The 22863-nt window shown below is 35.7% G+C and overlaps 1 protein-coding gene across 1 annotated transcript; it reads right to left on the reverse strand.

Annotated features, from left to right (window-relative positions):
* Positions 1-21212: 21212 nt before the first annotated feature.
* On the reverse strand, positions 21213-22666 carry FANCF (FA complementation group F). The gene has a single exon (XM_028516466.2). The coding sequence runs from the start codon at positions 22642-22644 to the stop codon at positions 21565-21567; it is 1080 nt and encodes a 359-aa protein (XP_028372267.1). The 5' UTR covers positions 22645-22666; the 3' UTR covers positions 21213-21564.
* Between the last annotated feature and the right edge of the window lie 197 nt (positions 22667-22863).

Genomic DNA, 22863 nt, shown 5'->3' on the forward strand with positions numbered 1-22863 from the left:
AAACATGACATGCTAAAATGAAACAAAGTATTGTACCAAAAATATGGTTGACCTATTTGACTTGAACAATTGCTTGCCTCTTTTTTTTTTTTTTTTTTTTTTGTATTTCTACTTTCTGAAATGGGCAAACTATCATGAAAAATATAGAGCATGAATCAGTGATACAAAGAATGATGTCCAAAATAGCTACACGAATTTAAATTTCATAACTGGACTGGCAGAAACTTAGAGGTTGAACACAGAAAAAAGTGTCTTAGGGTAAAAATAAGCTGAAGTGTTCTGTTAAAGCAAGCTCTCAGATCCAGTCCCACATTTCACATTGCACACAGACTGAATCTCAGGTGAAAAACTAAAAATGCTTGGATATATTTTCTCTACTTAAAAGTACTGAAACTGGAAGAAATGGGGGAACTGCCTTTAGCGAAGGACGGGGGATATAGAATATTTTCCCCTGAAATTTTAGAAGTTCAGTTAGATAAGGCAAGGTTTAGATTAACCCTCAAATAGCTGAATCTTAAACAGACAAAGACAAGTACGTGTGTAATGTCTCTACATGTATATAATGTATATTTGGTGTATATATATAAAATTATATTTCTCAAATAAAATATTTTATATATGGGAAGATTAAAGTATTGATTGTAAGAAGGACTGGCAGAAATAATTGCCACTTACTTAGGGTCCTTTCAAATATGTTAGAAACAAAAAAGTATTTCAAAAGAGGAACAAAAGCTATAAAATACTGAGCAAAAGGTATAAATAGAAATATCCAAGATCTATGAAGGATAAATTGAATAACATAACACAAATGACAAAAAACCCCACAAGGGGCATAAAAGTCCATGAATGAAGAAACAGAGGTATAGTTTTCTCAGATTGGAAGACTCAAAAATTACAGAGATATCAGCCCCAAATTAACTTAATTGAATATAAATTCAATATAAACCAGTGAGAAAGCTATTATATTTTTGGATGGAATTTGATGTGGTAAATAATTCTAAAGTTCATCTGAAGTAGAAAATGTGATAGAATAACTAAGAAATTATTAGTAAAATAATACAAAAAACATAATCTTACCAGGAATCAAATCACATTACAAGACAAGGAAATTAACACAGAGTGGTTTTTTGGGAAAAAATGGATCATTCAAGTAGAATAGAAAGTTTAGAAGTATTTGCATGAAAATTTTATTACATAAAAGTTAACACTGCAGATCAATGTGAAAAATATACACTACTTAATAATGATGTTGTGATAATGTGATCTCCATTTGTATTCACTAAAGATAAAAATAAATTTCAGATGGACTAAAGATCAACTCTACGTGAATTAAATATAAACAAAAATATACATAAGAACGTAAAAAACAAAAACTATAAAATTTTAAAGTAAAATAGAGGAAGAGAGTTTTGATAATATTAAGGTAGGGGAAGCTTTCCTAAGCAAATAAATTAGAAACTGTAAAGAAAAACCAGAATTTACTTTTGAACACTTAAAACATTATTCTAATTAAATGTGCTACAAGAACAATGAAAATATAAGGATTGATTTAGAGAGAAATATTTGGAATATTTTTAATACATGAAATACCCTAACTAAAAACCTGTAAGATAAAAATAGGGGTAAAGGTCAAACATTTCACTAGAGAAATACCTATAGCCCATTGCCATGTAAAAATTCTTGATGTCACTGAAAATCAGGAAAATATGTTTTAAAATGAAAAGTTAGCAAGTAAGATAAGAATATATTCAAACATAATTTGGTAGGGCAAATTATACACATTTTATTTAATATTGAATAGGTAATGTATTCACATGAGTCAAAAAGCACAAGTACAAAATGCTGTATAATAGTCCTCCCACCCAGTTCCCTGCCAAAGGTTTACCTCTGATAGGCAATTGATTTGATTGATCTCCTATGTAGTTTTATTTTGTGCATTTACACACTGTTACACAATGCTTTGCACCTTACTTTTTATATACACAGAGAACTTTCTCATTCTTTCTTATGCCTTTATAGTATTCTATTGTATAGATATAACATAATTGATGGACATGTAGTTTGATGACAATGCTACAATGAAAAAAACACTATATACGAGTAGTATCACATAGATATGCATTTACATGCAGAATAAATTCCTAGAGTAGAGTGCTGAAGAAAATTGTATTTGTGCATTTGCAAATGAGTATAGTCTTTAGAGGGAGAAATTTGGAGATAGCGTTAACCTCTCCTACAAAGAACGTTTAACATTTAAACATGATGTCCCTATTGGGTGAATATTGCAGTATTTTAATAGAATAAACTGGAACTCTAAATATCTTTTCTTTTGGAATGATTATATGTATAATGGTCTATCCATATTATCAAATAATATACAGCTATTAGAAGGAGTGAGTTAGGTCCATATTAACAAAGATGGAAAAATCTCTAAGATACATATAATTAGGTGAAAAAGTAAAGGACTGAGCAATATGCTGATGCATATGATTTATGTTTTTAAAAATAGCTCTTCAGTCTGAAAGAATACACACCAGATTGCTAAAAATGATTATCTGAAAAATGGAGAGGCAAATGTCAGTGATAGGAGCAACGTGAAGGGAATTTCACTGTTTTTGCTGTATGTCTGGATTTACATTATTTTTGATATTTAAAAAAAATGAAAATGTTAAGAACATCGTCTTAGCTGTGAGAGGTGGGAACGTAGGTGAACTCACTTCGAAAGCCAGCCCCTAGAACCCCGTGCGTGGGCACACTCTAAGATCCACAGGTGGAGACGGCAGGTTGCAACACATAAAAAGGAGTGTCAGTAGGGTGTGACAACCAAGGACAGCACAGGCAGAAGCGTCGAGTACCTTTGGTGATGCATATGGTGTTCCCATTATAAGTATGCCTTTTCAGCTAGAAGTAATAAATCTCATTTTAAACTAAAAAATGAAGAAAGCATAGCCACAGTCTTTGCAATTTTTAAGTGATAAAATGTGATAACTTTGGCAAGATATATAAAATGCATTTTATACAAAAAGGAAAATGTGGAACTAATATAAATAAATCATGTTTTATAAGTTATTTGCAACTGACTGCTTTATATGGATCTACCATATGAGCCTATAATTACACCATATAAACATGAAAAATAACTAAACCAGCAGGAGGGATTTCTTTACCTCAATAAAAGAACCATATGTCAGGTAAAAGGAAAATGATCCCATCCACCAATGTCTTTTCTGAACCTCTGTTCCTGCTTAGTAACAGCAGTTCATAGCTGAGCCGTATCATCCATTTTACAGAATGACTTAGAGTAATCTTTACTTAGGATGTGAATCCGTAGGGCAGCTGCGTAGAGAGACAGTCTGTTAGTGATTCAATGAGATAACAATCTATACAAAGAAATATTCTCAGTGAAAAGTTCGTTGAAGCCCAAGATAAATAGCTGGTGTACATCTCCCTACTTCCTCCTCTCAGTGGAGTTGGCAGGGGTTAATCAGCAAATACTGGGCCCCCAGGGAGCCTCAGAGTCTGCACCTTGGCCCTTAGGGCAGCAGCCATTATCCATCAAATAGAATTATCACCAGTCTAGTTGAAAGTAGAATAATTCACTTTTCCATTTGAGTCTTTCTCTCCATTGAGATCCTTGTTATAGGTAAAGATATTTCCTGCTGTCTAATACTTCTGATAATTTTGATAGTTTGTGAGAATAAGAGAATCAGATTCAACAGAGAAATGCTGTTCTTATAACTCTCACAGGATTTTTCTTCTTACACCTATTGTACTACAACGTAAGTGACGTAGTAAGAGCTGAATGACTCCCTAGGAATTTTTTAACTACTCTACATTGAAAAAAAACCTATTAATTTTAAGTTATTTTTTTCTTTTAAAAATAGTTTTGATTATATTTTCAAAGCCAGAAAGATGTCTTTTTCTCATTATGTTGAAACTAGTCATTAGTAAATAGTTATCATCTAAGATCATCTGCTTTCCAAGGCCCTTGACAGCGCCACATCATTTGCAAATAACTCAGTACGAAGAGCAAAGTTTAATAGGAAGTTTCAGCTTTTTATCATTTCACGGCCAGCCCTTAAGTTCCTTGTTTTCTTTTTCTTTTCTCATTTGCTCTTTCCACAGTATTTGTGCTGGCTTTTCCTTTGTTTTCAGTAGTTCTAGATAGAATAAAAAATTGATAACTATCTGAATGCATTCAATTTATTATTTATTTATGCAATAACAATTATGTTAGTAAGTAGAATTTTAAGAAAAGGAATAAATTTGACAAGTAAAACCTTGCTTGATATAAAACTAAACACTTAACTCATGCTCTATAAACTAGGGTCTTGATTACATTTACAGTTTCAAAACGAATTATTTATTAAATTCCATAAGCCTTCTTAGTTTTAAGCTTTCATACTTGTGAGCAGATAAAATTGCTCTTTATAACTTTTGGTAATAAGCAGCTCTAAATTTCATAATTTTGTATTACATTGTTGGAATTTAGGGTAATTTAAGTGTTAACATAGCTTTTATAAGTGAACAAATCTCAAACTATACATTGAAAGTGTTTGTCTTAGCCATTTGCTCTTTCTTACTATGACCAGAGCCTTGCCTAGAAGGAGTTATGGTAAGGTGCTGGATGACTTAATAAAGAACTAAGTGCATGAATGACAGAATGAATAAGGAAGACTTGCTTCTTTAAATACATAGATGCTGTATTGAAGTAGACATTTACTATCATGTAATTTAAAGGATCATTAAGTATAGTATATTATGAACTGGTTTGTAAATGTATTATGTGCACTTACTACATATATTTATAATGAAGTTATACCTTTCATGACTCTTAATGAAGTTAATTATAAATAATTCTAGGAAGCGCTCACTGTATTTCCTTGATTTAGATTCATGTTTGCCATGTTCAATGTGGTAGTAAACCTTTCAAAGAATGGCTTCAGTGTAGTTCAGGAAATAGAGTAGTTGTAGAACCTGTCTCTCACTTATACTACTTCACATGCTCTTCTTCAGCCACCTCTTTACTCTCAGGACATGAAGCTGTAGCCTGAATTTTGTGTAAACAGGACTCACACTCAACATTGAATCATAGTGAGGAATGATTTGCATGGCTTCACCAAAGAGCTGTTTCAGCAGTTAACATATATGATGAGAACTGGTAGGTGGCATATATCACTGGAAACTTGGTCCCAGAAAGTTTTCTCAAAGTGTATACACTGTATTACTCATATAGACAGTAGAAATATTGGGTTGGATAAAAAGTTTGTTTGTTTTATTTCTGTAAGATGGCTCTAGTAGTGCTTAGTTGTCTTTAACTTCACTTGAAACAATTTTGTTAGATTGTATTGTGACAGCTATCATATCAGCATGCATTTAAAAAAAGCTTAATTAGTGTCCCAGGTTCGATTCCCAGCCAGGGTACATTCCTGGGTTGCAGACCATAACCCCCAGCAACCGCACATTCATGTTTCTCTCTCTCTCTCTCTCTCTCTCTCTCCCCCTCCCCTCCCTCCCTAAAAATAAATAAATAAAATCTTTAAAAAAAAAGCTTAATCAAAATTGGTAAATTTTTGTCTATTTCAACATTGAAGATGGAAGAAAATAAGCAACATTTTTGGTATATCATGCTTTATTATTTCAAAAAAGGTAAAAACACAACTGAAATGCAAAAACAGATTTGTGCAGTGAGTGGAGAAGGTGCCGTGACTGACGGAACATGTCAAAAGTGGTCTGTAAAGCTTCCTGCTGTGCTAGAGATTCTCATTGGACAAAGCTCCATGGGCAGGGTAGACCAGTTGAAGTTGACAGCAATCAAATTGAGACATTGAGAACACGCAGTGTTATCCTACATGGGACATAGCCGATATACTCAAAATAGCCAAATCAATAAAGTTATTAGTGAAAATGGAAAATGTGTCACTTATTTTATAGAAAAAACTGAACAGACTTTTTGGCCAACCTGATATATTATCTCTCACATAGTTGTTGTTCTTTCGTAAGGCGGATGGGAAACACTGGCCAGAAAAATGACTCAAAAGCAAAATATGTGTACAATAGAAAAATAAGTTCTGGTAATTATTCCTTTAAAAATTAGAACTATAGTCCAAATATAATGTTGGATATACTTTAATAACACTCTAGTTTCATTTTAAATGTTATTTATATTGCTAAAATGATTTGGTAATCTTTTCCATACTGATAGGTATGTTAGGAGTATAGTTAATCTGATGCAGTGGAAATTCACTGCAATTAATTTATATGAAAATTTCATAAGAGGTAAAACATAAAAGATAATATATCAGTCTATAAAGTTGTGTTTCAGATGTAATTTAGGACATTTACCATATTAAAATAAATTATAGCAGCTTAATTTTGATTAATAAATGTTTATACTCACAAAGGAACTGGAATCAGTCATTACTGCTCCTGCAGATGGCCTAGGGAAATATGATTAACTCAATTATTATTGAGTTAATACATTTATTAGTTATATATGTTAAAATTATTTTTGTCATTATAAAACATCTCATATCACAAAAGTTCTATTGCTCAACTCTGGTCTAGAGAATTGAGATAAAATCAGCTATAAGAACTAGAAGGTATGTTTTCTGAAGTCATAGTCTTGTGTATAAATAATTCAAGATTTTCCTTTTAATCTCCTCAATATTTCACTGACAGAGGCAGCCAATAAGTAATGTCTCCTGCACCCTTCTGACAGATGTGACACGGCTGTGATTATTTTTCTGTTTCTTCAGGGCACGTCATGCTTTCTGTTCACCTTGGTACTATGTCACTAATTCCCAAGATTTCATCACTCTCTTACACTCAAATATTTCACTGTGATGGAAAATCTAATTTTTCAACTTGGTTGATGTAAAGTAATTACTTTTCATCGTTACATGCTGCCTAAGAACAGGAGCCTGGATTAGATAAGGCTTACTGATCCCGGATGGCCCTACCCCGAGAACAAATGTGCACATTAGTCTATCCAATGCTCGTTCCCCTACAATGAATGTGAATTTTCTTTCCAAGGCCTGAAAAGTCCTTCTGGTTTTATGAGTTCTAACTTTCCAAATAATTCCTAATTTTGGTTATTTCATGCTTTTTTCTTCTTAAAGTCTTCCTTCCTTCCTTGTATAGAATGAATCACTGTGTGATAATTTTGTTTACAGAGATCAAGGCCATCTGCCTGTACTTTCACATTCAAGTTCTCTGGTACCTTTTGCTTCCACACATTCTTGTCTATAATATTCTCTCCCCTCAGATGAAAGAAAGCCTACCTTCTGCTCCAAGGTAACTTTTCCAACCTGTGTCTTTAAATTCTATCTTCTTATTCTTTCCCTAATGTCTTATATCTCCACATCCCTCTTCATTCCTGTTTATACCAAATAGGACTATATGGTCACAAGCAACAGAGATTATCACTGCCCAAATAAAATTTTTTGGAAGCATCTGAATTTCTCACATTACAAGAATAGTTGAGGAAAACAACAACAAAGAGGATAAAAACAAAAATAAAACAAATTTATAAAAAGCAAGAAAGGGCCCCAAATCAGGGAACCTCTAAGGATCTAAGCAATGAATTCAAGTCTTTCAGGACACCATGATTAAGGTAAACTGACTCCAATCACTTTTTCATACTTTTGGCATAGAGAAGAGCAGAGCACCTTAACAAGAGCCCCACTGAGCTAGCCGTATACAAAGGAAAAGTGTAGTTTTCCTAAAGCAACAGCAGGGTGCTGTGACTTGAAGAGGGACTGCATACTAGAAGTATAAAGTACAGATCTCCTTTACACCCCTCCATTTAAAGTGATATTGTGGTATTTGATGCCACTTTAAATACATACAAACACACACCCTAAAGTATTATTGATATTTGCCTCTTACAACTATCATTCCATACTGAGGTATATCATTCAATGAGTATTTATCATATGAAAACACTATTCTAAGTATTTTACACACACTATGTCATCCTGACAAGGGCGGTCTCGGTTGGAACTGTTATGATCCTCATTTTTTTCAGATGGAAAGAAACCAAATCTGTTTCTCTGTAGGGTCCCAACCTGCAACTTGCTATTGATTCCAAATACCAGCTTCTTAGCAAACATGCTGTAATACAGTTAAATCTTGGTTCTGAACATCTTGGATCTTGAACAATTCTGTTCTTGACCAACTTGTTCATGGAAAAAAATGTCTCAGTCATCTAACAAAAAACTTCAGGTTTCGATCCTCTACCTGACAACGCTTTCATGCTGATACCTGTACGATAAGTCACGTGTCTCTCAGGTGACAAAGGAGATTGTTTTTGAACAAATCACTTCTCAAACAGTTTTCTGGAATGAATTAAGTTCAAGAATGGAGGTTCCATTGTATTTCTATTTGTAATGAGTTTTTCAAGTCAGTCAGTGGTGTGCAACCTGTTTTCTATGTTTTCGTTGCATTAATGTATTCTCTTTAGTCTTCTAAAAACTGTCTGTTCTTCTTCACCAGTCCTGAGAAACTGGTCCTCAGTTTATCAAAAACCTTCTTTCAGAAAAATCTGAGGCAGTTTCTATTTTCTCAGACTTTTGTTTCCAAACGACACCACAGACCATCTTCTTAAAACACTGTTCTCAGTTTTGGTGACATCATGCTCCCTTTGTCGCCCACTGAACTTCCTGTGTGTCAGCTCCTGAGACTGATCTTCCTCCTTCGGCATGATGACTCTAAGGGACTCCCTCAGCATATGAGACATAAGTGCTAAAGACAAAAAGCCCAAGGCCAAAGACATGAATTTTGTGCCAACTTCCTTACAGAGTTAATCAAGTCTTAACAGCCATCATTTCTCAATGTTATTTATGTCAAACGCTGTATATTTTATTTCTAACTCTAAATTCTAATTTCATATTTGCAGTTGTCTGTAGAGCATTAATTTTTTAAACTTATATGTAAGATGTGTCTTAATTGGCCATCTTTTGGAATACTCTGTTTTTCTATTAGCAACATTAGGCTGCTAAATCATGTCAATTATTTAACTTATTTCAGGAATTCTGCCTAGATCATTGAAATTGTTTTATAAATAATGAAACAATGATTGCTTAAATAATATTAGTCCTTGATTTTCCCCAGTCACTTTGACCTCCAACACTGAATAAGTCTAACCAGCATACTCCACTCTGCTCACTTGCCCAGGGAATCTTCACCATTGAGTGGAGCGGAGAGTTTAGCAGTCATAAACCTAGTGTCTGGTATGCCTTTCTGAGTCATGGACATACACTTTTTTGTCCATAAAAACTCATCATCAATCCCTGCTAAGGCAGGTGGTACCATGCAGTAGTCATAAGTGTATAACCTTGACTAAGTTATTTAGCTTTCTTTTCCTCAGTTTCTTTATCTGCAAAATGAGGAGGATAATGACACCTCTCTTGCATAGTGCTGTGAAGAAATACACTAAATGAATAATCAAGAAATACACAAGTAAACCAAAATAGTGATAAGTGCTATGACGAAAAGAAGACAAACTTATGTAACAGACTAAGTGAGATACGCAAAGGGTGAGTGGTGGAGAGAGGGCTACTTCACACAATCAACGGGCCCATCCAACCATCGCCCAGCTCGCATTCCATAAAGTGAGCATGATACACTTTGTCAAGTGTCTTCCCCAAATCATAAGTTCGTCTATGGCATGTGCAATAATATTAGCCCAGTAAGCTTTACATAAATGAAATAATCTTTGTTTTCGTGACATATTCTTACTGATTCTTTGCTGGCTGCCCCTAGTTACTTGTGTTTTTGCAAGTGCTCACCAAATCATCTGTTCAGTGATTGGTTGTGAACTTCAAAGTAGAAAGCATAATATTTGTTTGTATGTTCTTCTACCAATGCTCAGATTATATAGGAAACCCTGGAAAACTACTTCTGTAATTCATCTTGGTATTATGACTCTGTTATTGAAAAAAATATTGATGCTTGTTTAAATGGTAGGGAATACTTTATTATTTTTGTAATAGGGGTACTACAGTAGAGAAGAGGGATTGGTCTCAACTCTGAATACAGCAAAGACCTCCAGGGGTTTATAGCTAACTAGCAGGGAGGGGAGTGAATGGAAAATTAGTCAGAAGAGACAGTTAAGACAGGGGGATTCTTGCTAAACTGGCTTTACAAGATTCTTGCTAAAGACAGACCAAGGACATAGACAACAAAAGTGGGGGATGAAGAGCCTGATCAAATATCATGGGTGATCAAATATCAAGGGTGGGAAGATGACTTAGCAGGATTATTTGCTAAAACTGGGCTAAACAGGTCAAAGACAGGACTGGACAGGGGCCAAGACTGAGGTTTTGTTGGAAAGGGGATTCAGAGGTGGCTAACTAAAGTTTAGTTGAAGAGAGTCTTTTTTAACCTTACATCACCCATTTCAGTTAAGTTCTCTCTGATACGGTATGGTTTCAAAGTTAAAAATAAGAAGGAACCAAAAAAGGATGATTAATTGCTATGAACTGAATGAATGACAGTGTTATAGTGATTTTTCTTACAAATGTCCCCTTAGCAATTTCTCAACTTGGTTAAAGCTTAGCAATATTTGTCCCTCCTTTGGAATAGGCTGAAGAAATGGTTGGAGGAACGAACACTCAAATAATATTCTGTCTTCAAAATGTTATGAGTGCCCATTTTCTGAAAGTTATTCCATAACTGTTTTTGCTTAAATTATTAATTATGCATAATTATATTTCGAAGAAGCCATTGTAAAGCAGATGTTTTTACTCACATCAAAGTTTCAGAATAGAACATATAGAGCATAAAAACAAATTTCTATTTATTCAATTTAATGTAAAACAGAACATTTAAGTGATTTTTACACTTCTATTTCTTTTTTCTAATCTCATTAATGTATATCATTAATTGTATATTCATAATCAGGACATCAAACAGGTGGACATCTATTTGATAACCAATAGATAATGTTAACCAATATATTATCTTTGAAGACATGCCAAAAGTTTGTCACTTCCAGTTAAAGAAATGACACAATCATTTCTACCTTTTAACCAATCTTTCCTGGCTCAAAAGAATGTTTGAAATTCATTTTGGTACTTCCATCTCAAAGTTACAAATTATTTCAATTAACAAATCTAATTATAAACAAAGCATGTCATTTCTCCTAACCTTTTAAAAAGGAAAACAACTTCTAAATAATGAATAAATAAATGATCAAAAAGTTTGGTTGTCAATTACATATAAGTGTTTTAAAAAACATACACATATTTTGCTTTATTATTAAGCCAACTCTTTCTTTCTCTGGATTCTCTCATCTCTGTGCCTTCTCCTGCTATGATGTGTATCAGTAGCCCAGGGAGAAAATGTGTCTGATTGCTACATAACAGTTCTTAAAGTTCCATGGGGTCTACAGATCCATATTTAATATTCATCAAATCAATGTCCTATTGATGAGTATAAAATTAATGTGTCATCATCTTGTTAGCGGTTACCAAATTAATTAGATGGTGGTTATAAGACCTATTTCCTCAGTTGCATTTATAAAAGTTATATATTTTTTAAATGTTTGGCATTTTTATTGTATGCAAAAATTTGTATATGCTTACTTCTTTAATTCAAGAAAAGTACAAATAAGAAAGTTGAATCATCCCTGACCAGTGTTGCTCAGTTGGTTGGAGCATCTTCCTGCAAAGCGAAAGGTCACCAATTCGATTCCCTGTCAGGGCGTATGCCTGGGTTGAAGGTTGGGTCGGTCCCTGGGCAGGGCACATATGAGAGGCAACTAGTCAATGTTTCCCTCTCACATCGATGTTTGTTTCCCTCTCCTCCTCCCTCTCTCTAAAAATAAATAAAATTTTAAAAAAAGAAAGTGAAAATCAGACCTTATCTTACTATTTAGAAATGATCATTAAATTCAGATGAACTGCCACTTTTCTATGCATAGGTCTATGTCTGTATTTACATCTATATTAATACCTTTATCCATATCCATAGCTATATAGATGCATAGATAGGTAAGTAGGTAGTAAGTAAGAAAGTAAACAAATAGATAAAAATAACATGATAAACACTGAACTTAACAGAAAAAGTCCCCAAACCATAACAATAAATTGCTAATAAATAGTTTTTTAAGAGATATTAATGACTTAAGATGCCTCTATGGAAAATATACTGTCAGAGTCTCATCAGGAAAACAGAGACCATTCTGGGTGTTCAATTAGAAACTTTATTAGCAGAAATTTACTTTGAAGAATTAGTTAAAATATTTACAAACGATGAGCTAATCATTACTAAAAAGATCAAGAAGCCACCACCACCCAGAACAATGGAGGAAGTGGTTTATCAGAGCTTAGGCACCTAAGCGGCCAGGGGGTGTGAGACTGTAGAGGCTGTTCTTTGGGAGTTAGAATCACATGTATGGTTATTGCCAGAGATAGTACTCAAAGCAAAGAGAGAGAGGAAGCCTTCTCCATATCCGTCAATCTCTGCCAGGGATTTTCATTGACTAGACCAAATTGGAACTGTATGGGTAAAGAGGCCCAGGACATACAGCTTATAGGGATTAGCTCCCTGATCTACAAAGAAGAACAAAAACAAGGTAGAAAATAAACCTAGAAGCCAATAGCAAATCACCAGTGCCACTCTTTTCAGAGTAGACCTGACAGCCAACAAAGTACCAGATGAGGAAAGGGAAAAAAAGTTATGAAAAATAAGAAAAAGTTGGCCAGTTTGTTAAATCATATTTTAATTTAGGATATTATTGATTAGCTTTTTCTTGCAAAAAATGAGATTGATTTTTTTCACTTCCTCCTTCCTTTTTTCTCTCCATCTCCTATTTTAATTAGCTATAAACTTGTTACTTGGTCAGGACACAATGTGAAAAATACTTTACACACACACACATTTAATAGATTCAATGCTCACCACCAATTTCTGCCCATGTATGTGTTCTTTAATTTGTTTTCATAACCATTTGAATTTCATTTTAAAATACTTCTTTATAAAGGTTTTATATGTGCAACATTTATAAAGTTCTTGCTTGAGATCCTATTGTCTTGAGAATCAGTGTTGTCATAATATTAAGAGGAAATATAGCATAATAATAAGAGGAATGTCAAATCCATGCCGCAGATTTGGTGGCCATTGGTCCACTCTCTTCTAGAAATGAGCGTTGCACTCATTTTAACAAAGGCTCCTCAATTTATATTTCAATTGACTGGATTTCACATATAAGTAAGTTATTTTTTTAAATTGTAAACTAAATTTCCCAAGTTCTCTCATGATTAAACATTTCTGCATGCTACCATTTTCTTGACAAAATTATCCAGGCTAACATAATACTTTTTCATTATACTTTTTCCTCTATTAGAGAACTATTCATATTGCTTACTTTTCTTGTGGCATGCAATTTTGCTGTGGGGAAATCTGAAGCCAATCTGGTCTTTTGACTTATGGCTGATTCACAGTTTCCACCTTGCCATCTGAAAATTCCTTCTTTGATTCTTGAAGTGCAGTAACTTGATCAGGACGTGCTACTTGATTGTTTGCTACTGAATTTTCCTTGAATATGGTATGACTTTTCATTCTTTAGGTTTATAGTTTTCATATTTTAGGAGATTTTCTTTTCTGTTATATCTTTGGATATTTGTATTCGTTCTATTTTGGGGAGACTGTCTCCTCCAAGGACATCAAACACCTGAATGACCTTGGACAGGTGTTTTAACCTGCCTGAACTTCCATTTCCTTATTTATAACATGAGGATGACGCTGTTTATTTTGCAATGTTATTGTGGTAATTAAATAAACTACTGTAAGTAAAAAGCCTAACAAAGTATCTGGCAAATGGATGGTCAAGCAATGTTAATCTTTCTCACTCAGGCCCCAGGGATCCCTTCCCATCATCCCAATGCTTTGTTCATTCAACTAGGAACTGCTATTTCTATTAGGAGCATTGCCACTCCATCAAGAAAAAAAGTGATTTGCAAATGTGTGAACTTCAGTAAGTTGTAAAAGATGCTCATTTTTCATCTCAGTTTCAAGAACAACCATGTTTTCTTTCCTTTCTCTTCCACTCCCCTTTAAAAGTGAAGGTAAACCTAGACTGGCTTTCCATTGTTCCTAGAAGATACACTCCAAATCCTCTTTATTTGTCATTTTGTTAAATTTTCATTCTGCTAAGATGTTATATTTTGATAGCCAGAATTCCTTGTGGCCTCATTTACTCTCTCCGCAGTAAGACACACTTCTCTCCTTGCGGGAGGGAAGATACAGCTTAGAACAATGGTATCAAATAGGACCCTACACACACTTTTCAGAGCTTTTACTGAGGTTGTCTGTCTTGAGTCCTGAAATCCTAGCTCTGCACATTAACAGTGCATGCCTGGAGGACTCAGACCACAGGATTACATAATGAACTACATAATAAGAGGAGATTATGAGATGACATTTTACAGGTCTTTCCAAAAAGAAGAGGTTAAAATTATTTTCTGGTATAGCATAGGAGTTTGTAGAGGATTTGGAAGACAGAGTAAGAGATTTTAGATGTGAGTGTGAAAGTCTTTCAATTTTGCCTCCCCTCTCACTCAAAACCCTGGAGAAATCATGGAAAACTCTTGATAGATTTGGCTGCACGAAAGCAGAGGGAGCTTGGGGGGTTCTGCAGCACTCTGATCTGGAACTCTAGAGATAGAGCTGAGAAGGTCATGTAGAGTGCACCCATGCCATCATGCAGGCACAGCAGGTCCCAGAGGACCAAGGGCCTCAAGTTCCTCATCTCTCTTCCTTTTGAATGTTACTTAGCTTCCACAGAACATTGGCAAGGTGTGAACATTATTTACATGCCTGAGAATTAAAAGCCTGTATACCTAATGAAGTGGCAATGGGGATGGATACATGGAAAACCAGTAGTATCAGCTAGGAATGGACAGCCTGAACTGCCACCTGAATGAAGTTTTGACTACTTCTCCTGCCATCGGTGCTGCCAATGGCAGCTGGGGTTGGGCATATTTATCAAGAAGTGATTGTGAAATTTTCCACCCACTACCCATGCCAAAAGAACAGAAGAGTGCCCACAGGTCAGAGACCTTCCTCTGGAAGATGCTAGGATGACAGAAAAAGCTCTTCTGAGCTGAGATCACCCACATACTACAGAAACAGAAGGGTCTATCCAAAGACGACTGAGATGTAAACCGTAGGCATTTTATTACCTTAAACTGACAAAATCAAATTTTCTGCCAGCAGCAGAAATTAGGGTTTGAGAGCTACACTAAGTACATTAGGAAATGAAAATTGTTAACTCTTAACGTGTGATAATGTAATGTGAAATTTTAAACTTGCTACAGTATCATGACTTTTAGTCAAGAAATAAAAGCTTCAGCTTTGACTAGAGAGAGTCGGTGAGCTGGGCCTTATACTGCAAGCCAGTTCAATTCCATCCAGGTTGGGGCACATGCCTGGGTTGCGGGCCAGCTCCCTGATTGGGAGAGGCGACCAACTGATGTTTCTCCTGCACGTTAATGTTTCTCTCGTTCTGTATCTCCCTCCCTTCCCCTCTCTCTAGAAATAAATAGTCTTAAAAGAGAAAGAAAAGCTCCCTAATTTCCATTGAAACTTTCATTTGAAATGTGAAAATAATAACACCTCAGTGAGTTGTTGTGAAGATCGAATGTGTTGGTATTTGAAGAAAATCCTAAAAAGCATCACCTATTTCAATATAATTACTGATTATATCTAAGATCATGTTGAAGTTGATACAGTAACTTGCTTTATACATCCAGGTACTGCATAGGGCAGCATGAGTCAACATAATCTTTGGTTTCATTTACTCATTTGAGAATCTAATGATTCTTCCAATAAAAGTGAACAATGAACTACAAATTTTGCATATAATTTCAGGAGTTCAAAAATAACTCAGGCCCATTCTCTGAGCCTCTGAAGGTTGATGGACCCTATGTGGAAAGTCCTTGGTCTCTACATTTGAAATAATATCTACGACCAAGACACTAAACAAAGGACCTAGATTTTTTTCTCACTTTTGATAGAAAAAATAAATTTGTCGTCTCAAAATATTTTCTTAGAGAATGAGAAAAGACAAGCAACAGATACTAATGCCCAAATGACACGCATGTTGGCATTATCTGATAAAAACTTTAAATCAATTATTATATTAATGATTCAATGAGTTGTGATACTTAAAACAAATTTAAAAAGGAAAGTTTCAGTAAAGAAATAAAAGACAAAGAAAAACTAAAGATTTAGACTTGAATAATATAATAACAGAAATAAAAATTCAGTGGAACCCAACAACAGAAAGGAGAGGACAGAGGCAAGAATCAGTGCATTCGAAGACAGAACAGTAGAAATTATCCAACATGAATGAAAGAGAAAATATACTAAGGAAACTAATATGAGCAGAAACTCAGCAACTTTGGAATAAAACAATATATTTAACATGATGTCATTGGACTCTCAGACAGGAGAAAGCGAATGGGGCTGAAAAATATTCTAAGAAATAATGACTGAAATTTTTCCAAAAGACATAAGCCTATAGATAAGCAGGTCAAATCCCAAATGGTATAAACCTAAAAAAATCTGTAACAAGGTATATCATAATCAAACTTCTGAAAGCTGTAGACAAAGAAAAAAACTAAACTTAAAGCAGGAGAGAAATGAGTCCTGACCAGTACAGCTCAGTTGGTTGCAGCATCAGCCCATATACCGAAAGGTTGGGGGTTTGATTCCCAGTCACGGCACATACCTAGGTTGCAGGTTTGATCCTGGTCAGAGTGCTTATAGGAGGCGACCAATTGGTGTTTCTCTCTCACATTGATGTTTCTCTCTCTTCCTACCTCTCTCTCTAAAACCAATAAACATATTTTAAAAAATGCCATGACCTAAATAAAGTTCCCACACAAAATAGTAATTATAAAAAAACATTTTTAAAAAAGGAGAGAAATAACATTTTACCTAGAGGAGGAAAAAACTACAAATGACAGATTTGTCATCATAAACCATGGATACCAGAAGGAAATAGCACATTTTTAAATGCAGAAAAAAAGATATACATCAGCCCCAAATTTTGGCTATATTATGGTTCAAGAATAAAGGGAAATTCAAGACATTCTCAGATGAAGGAAAATTAGGAGAATGTGACATCAATAGATTACCCTAAAGAATGACTAAAATGTTCTTGAATAGTCACGATCTTGTTTTACTAAGGGATGATATAGTTATTATTCTTATCACAATTGTATAAATGAAAACATGCATGCTTAGAACAATGATAGAATTTTATCAAAGCTTGTCCAAAAATAGTGTTAGAGGATAAAAATCAGTCTTAAAAGAAAGCCATTTAGGAAGGTTTTAAACTTATTCCCCCCTTGCCTCCTTAGTTACATTGTAGTTTAAAATCAGTTTTTTAAATCTTCTTTAACTCTTAAATGGAATTATAAATACCTTTTAATTGTAAGTGTAATATTCCATCCACAGAACTAGACTATAAAAATGGGTGTAATACTTTCAACAAATTGCAAAAACCATATTCTTCAAATATCCTGCCCTTAGCTAACCAATATAATGACAAACAGCAGTCATTTGGAATCTGCTGGGGCCAATTTACCGGTGCAGTGGGCAAGGTCCGGAGCTCCCAGCGGTAATTAGACAATGGCGCCTGCTCTCCATTAGTCTTGGTTACTGTAGTCATTCCATATGCAACCCATGCATGCTGACTAGTGAACTAGATCATGTATCTTCTATAAATTGCTCTTGTTCGTCACTTGTAATTTGTTTTATGTTTCCCACAATTTCAAACCAGCAGTGTCGGGAACACATGTTTTCACAATTACTAAGAAAACAGAGCAGAGAATGTGTGCCTCCAAACTCATCCTTACTCTTGGCTACTAATGTTTATGTAAGATACTGAATATTTTTAAAAATTATCAAAGCCTGTGAAAGTGATTTTTTAAAAAACACAAGCTAGGGAACATACTCCCTTACTGCCAAGAATATTTATTCCAAAATTAGAGATCTTTCTATCTCTAGAAGAGACTATAAAATAGTCTACATTGTTTTCCCTCTTCAGCATTATGATAGTCAATTTATTAGCAATATATTATTTGAAATTTGATATTAACATCCATTGAAGATTTAAATTCAGTTAATATTCTTAATGTACATTATTATGTATTAGATTAACAAAGAAGTTTTAACCATTTTGTCCATGGGTGCATCTATATTCAGTGAAAGCTAACAGTGTGCTACTTTCTTATTGTATTTTGACATATTGTCAATGCCTGTAAATATATGCATAGCCTCAAATACAATATCTTACCAAATAAGTATTGATCATGTGTCAGATGCTTGGCATAACAATGAATATTTCAACAGCATCCCATTAGAGCTTTGAACAACTATGGAGGGTAAAATATCCAATACTGATCTACACATGTATCTATGCCTCACATACCACTTTCTAGACATTGTTTCGTTTCATTAATGAGAATTTTGGCTCACAACATAAAAATATAAGCTAAATAAATTGGTTTGTAAACTTTTGAGTGCACTATAGTCTGACACATAAGTAGATGATCAATGCTTGTTACACAAATATGTAAAAATTTTTGACACAAATATAAAAAAGGTTACATATAAAGTGAGATTTTATAGTGATAAACAAATACATTTGCTTTTAAAATAAACTTATTTTAATAGCAATGAGTGAAACCCAAGTTTCAAATATATTCCTGAGATTATCAGACTTCATTCACAGCATACTATTAATAGAATATGTATAAATATAAAATATAAACTGATTATTCACATTTTATACCCCTAAGCTTGTACTTCTGAATTACTATATATCAAATTTTTTAGTATTTAAGTCTTTATTATTCATGAAATAAAAAGATAAAACCACAATAGGCTTTAAAATACTGAAGCTCTTTTGAATTCAAATCTCTATCCCAATATTAAAAGTAATGAAGTTTCAAGAGACAGCTGTATACACATTAATTGCTGTAATTATTCAAGCTACTTTCTTACCCTTAGGGCCACCTTATTTCTAAGCCAAAATGGCATTCTTAGCCCACTGACAATTAGCATCTGATAAATGATGCTACTGCCACACTTCTAATATAGTGATTGATCATTTCCAGTTAATTCCTGAGAGAAATCAATTTCTTCCTGAAGCATTTACATTATGTTAATATAAATACCCTATATCCACCATTTGCTAGGGAAGATGAGCCATTCTATTTACAACTGGTTACTACTTTAGAGTTTAGGTACACTGTTTCAGAGCACCAAAAATATGTATAAAAGCTATAAAGATCAAGTAAAACTGGGCAATTTAATCCCCGTAACTAAATCAAGATATTGGTAAATGTTGATTGAACTGAAATTCAACAAAGAAGTGTCGGAAGGTTTTACAAACTGGTGGGTTGTAGCTTAATGTTTTGATGTATTGGAGACCCCGCTTTTTGTTTGGATTTGTACTTCTTGTATCAACTACTCGAATGACTTGCATTTCTTAATGACCCTAAAGGTAATATTCTAATCAAATATTTGCTCTATTCCTTTTCATTTTGTTTATTCCATTCTTATGCATTTATAGTTATCAACTACTTAATGCATATCTGTATAGTGTGAGGGTCTTGAATGTTCCAGCAACAGAGGCAGCCTTGACCTCACCGAGTTAATACTCTAGTGCAGCGATTTTTCAACTGGTGTGCCACGAGAATTTTTAAAATGTGCAATACCTTACTATTTAGTCAGGAGTATTGACCTCTTTTCCCTTAGACTGTCAAATTAAAAAAAAATGACAACAGCCACCACAATAACTACTTGCTATGAATGAATCAAAATTATATCTTTTTTGTCAGATAACCAAAAAATATAACATTTTTTGGTATGCCACCGAATTTGAGTTTATGTAGGCCATGAGATAAAAAAAGGTTGAAAATCAGTGCCCTAGTGGAAAAGACAGACACACATGAATACAGCTATAATTAACAGGAAAGTGGGTGGCCTGAAGAAAATTAACAGGGAACATATGTAGCCAGAGGCATTATGAGAAAATGAAATTAAAATGAGAAGTGAAGGTTTACAACATTCTTGGCTGAAGGAATAATGAAAGTTTCTAAGAAGAAAGCTCAGCCTCTCCTAAGAAATCCTATATTTTGGAGTCTATAGAAATTGGCTTAGTACGGGATAATTTATTACTGAAAACAAGGTGAATTGCGTGGGCACAGATGCTAATGTAGATAGATGCTAATGGTGGTCAAGGTCTGCCTAAGTTCTCTTCCAATCACTTCAATTTTCTCGGTGAATAGGATTCAGAGTCCACTACTTGAGCATTTAGGTGGAGTAAGGATTGTAGAGGTACAGTAAAAAAATAGAGAAACCACCTAATTGCAGTATCTGGGAGAGCTATGGATGAGTGACCACATAAATTATCAGGCAAACCAGGACACTTTAGAGAATAAAAGGGGACACTTGTATTAATTATGCCAGGACATCAGGCATAACTCAAATCTGTCCTAAGCAAACAAGAAGTTATGTTCACCCTAACCTATACTAGGGGGATGAGTGGAAAGAGAGAGAAGGGGAAATATGTTGATGAAATAGATGTAAGAGTTAGAAGAGGAAAAATTCAAGGATAATTTCCAGATTTCTGGCTATTTACTAAGAAATTCATGAGAATAAGCAGGCTTATGTGGGGATATTGATTTGTTTTAGGTGTGTTTGAGTGGCTTCTGAGACCTTTACATGAGACTGCATGGGATGATAGTGTACACCAAAGAGGAACCAGACTATTAAAGTCTGAGAAATCCCAGGAAAGGCTGATTAGGAGAGAAGTTAGCCAGAAAATCAGACTGAAAATAAGTAGCTAGAAATGTAAGAGAAAACCAGGATACAGTGGTGTCACATAATTTAGAATAGAATTTCAAGCCTGGTTTCAAAAAGAAGGGAGTGGTCAAAATGCCTGAAGTCCCAGAAAGGTCAGGTAGTTTGATACCAGAAAAATGTCCTTTGAATTTGGCATCATGGAGGTGATTGGTGACTTTGACAAGACTTATTGCAGAGGGGTACTGAGGACAGAATTTAGATGGATGAGTTAGCTTTTCAGACCATTTCTGACAACACAGTTGTTGGTTAAAGAAAACGTTTCACTACTGGGGTTTAAAAAAAAAAACTAAGTAAACCATACTGATAGACAAAAAAGGTGTCTTGTCAATTTAAAGTGTTTTTTTTTTATTTGAAAAGTATGTATCTCTTCAGCATTCCTAAAAAGCAAACTATTGTTAATTACATGGCTTTAAGTAGGATACTTCCAATATCACCTCCTCTATCCAGAAAAATCCATGGCACCACAAGCCAGTTACTTTACATATTTCTAATTGTGGATTATAATTACACCTACTATAAATTAGCACCTAGAATATTTTGGACACATTATAGATTTGGTGGGACACTGGAATTTTAACTTTGTAAACCGTATATTCAAGTAATCAATAACAAAACGTTGTCCAGAGAAATCTGGGACCCGGGCTGAGACCTAAACCTTGTATTTTCCCCAATGCAACATCATGCACCACTCCCAAGAGCTAACAACAGGTCTGTCCAGATGCTAAGACCAGGGACTTCAAAATCTCCATCTTGTGCTTTAGAGGCCTCCAGAGCCGTTAGAACTTCGTCTTTCAGAGGTGAAGGGGCCTGACAGAGGCTTTGAAACCTGCTGTACAACTCCTCCCACGGCACATCTCGGTCCTCAGCTCCAACCCAAATGCCTTTCTGAAGATCGTAGTGCAGATGTCGACCCCACTCCGTGAGCAGACCCAGATAGACTCGAAAAAGCTCTGGATGGCGGCCAGCCACCGAAGTTAAAAGCGCGGCTGAGAGGCTGCGACAAAAAGTAGCCATGACGTCCGACTTCCCCAGAAGCCAGTGAACCAGCTCGTGACCCCCCTCTCCCTGAGTTCTGGAGCTGCTCAGTTCCAACTCCTCTTTGGGGGGCCGGGAGGATGACGACGGCAGCAAGAGCGCGGCCGCTATCACCTCCAGGAAGTTGTTCCGAGGCAAGCGCTCCCACAGGCTGCTGAGCAACCTGCTGGGGCCCTCCGCTTGGGCCTTGCCCACCTCCTGCAGACGCTCCAGCAGCAGCTCCGCCTGAGTCTTTACCAGTAAGTCGTTCCAAACGGCCGAGTTCTCTCCAAAACCGTTGAAGCGCATCAGGTGGACTGCGGACCGGCGGCGGGCAAGGAGGGCCAGGCGGCCCTGGGGCGTCTCCTCTTCGGCGTCCGGGACGCTAGGGCCCGGAAAGAGCTGCTGCAGCAGGCAATGAAAGGCGGCACCCCCGAGGGCCCGGTTGTCCAGCAGGCGTTGAGACAGTAGGATGTCGCAGCGCCCCAGATCCCGGAAGCTCTTCAACCCGGGGACAGCAGCGGGCCCGGAGCCGTCCTCCTGCTTCCACCGGTTTTGCAGCCGCCGCTCCAGTGCCGTGCGAATGGGGACATGGCCACCAAAGCGCCTGTGGACGTGGCGCATGTAGCGAGCCCACTGCAAGGCCCTACGCACGGCGACAGCGTCCCAACTACTAACATGGGGTGTGCGGGAGACAGCCAGAACCTCGGAGATGCGATCCAGGTGCTGCAAGAGCGATTCCATGAGGGCGCGCTAGGGCCTTACTTCCGCTTTCCCTCAAGCAATGGCGATTCTCTGCGAGCCGATTGGATTGCCCAGGAAAAGATACGCCTTCCTACAATGCTATTGGATGAAGTCCCAGTCAATCTGACAACACATCTTTAATCCGGGGACTTTGACTGTGGGAAATTTAAATTAGAGAAACTGCGGGGCGCTTTTATTTTGGCCTTCAAACCTTCAGGG

Source organism: Phyllostomus discolor, chromosome 6, assembly GCF_004126475.2.
Source record: "Phyllostomus discolor isolate MPI-MPIP mPhyDis1 chromosome 6, mPhyDis1.pri.v3, whole genome shotgun sequence".
Classification (NCBI taxonomy): Eukaryota; Metazoa; Chordata; class Mammalia; order Chiroptera; family Phyllostomidae; genus Phyllostomus; species Phyllostomus discolor.

Excerpts from the sequence above, each read along its gene's own strand:
- FANCF (XM_028516466.2), bottom strand. The coding sequence starts at position 22,644 with ATGGAATCGCTCTTGCAGCACCTGGATCGCATCTCCGAGGTTCTGGCT.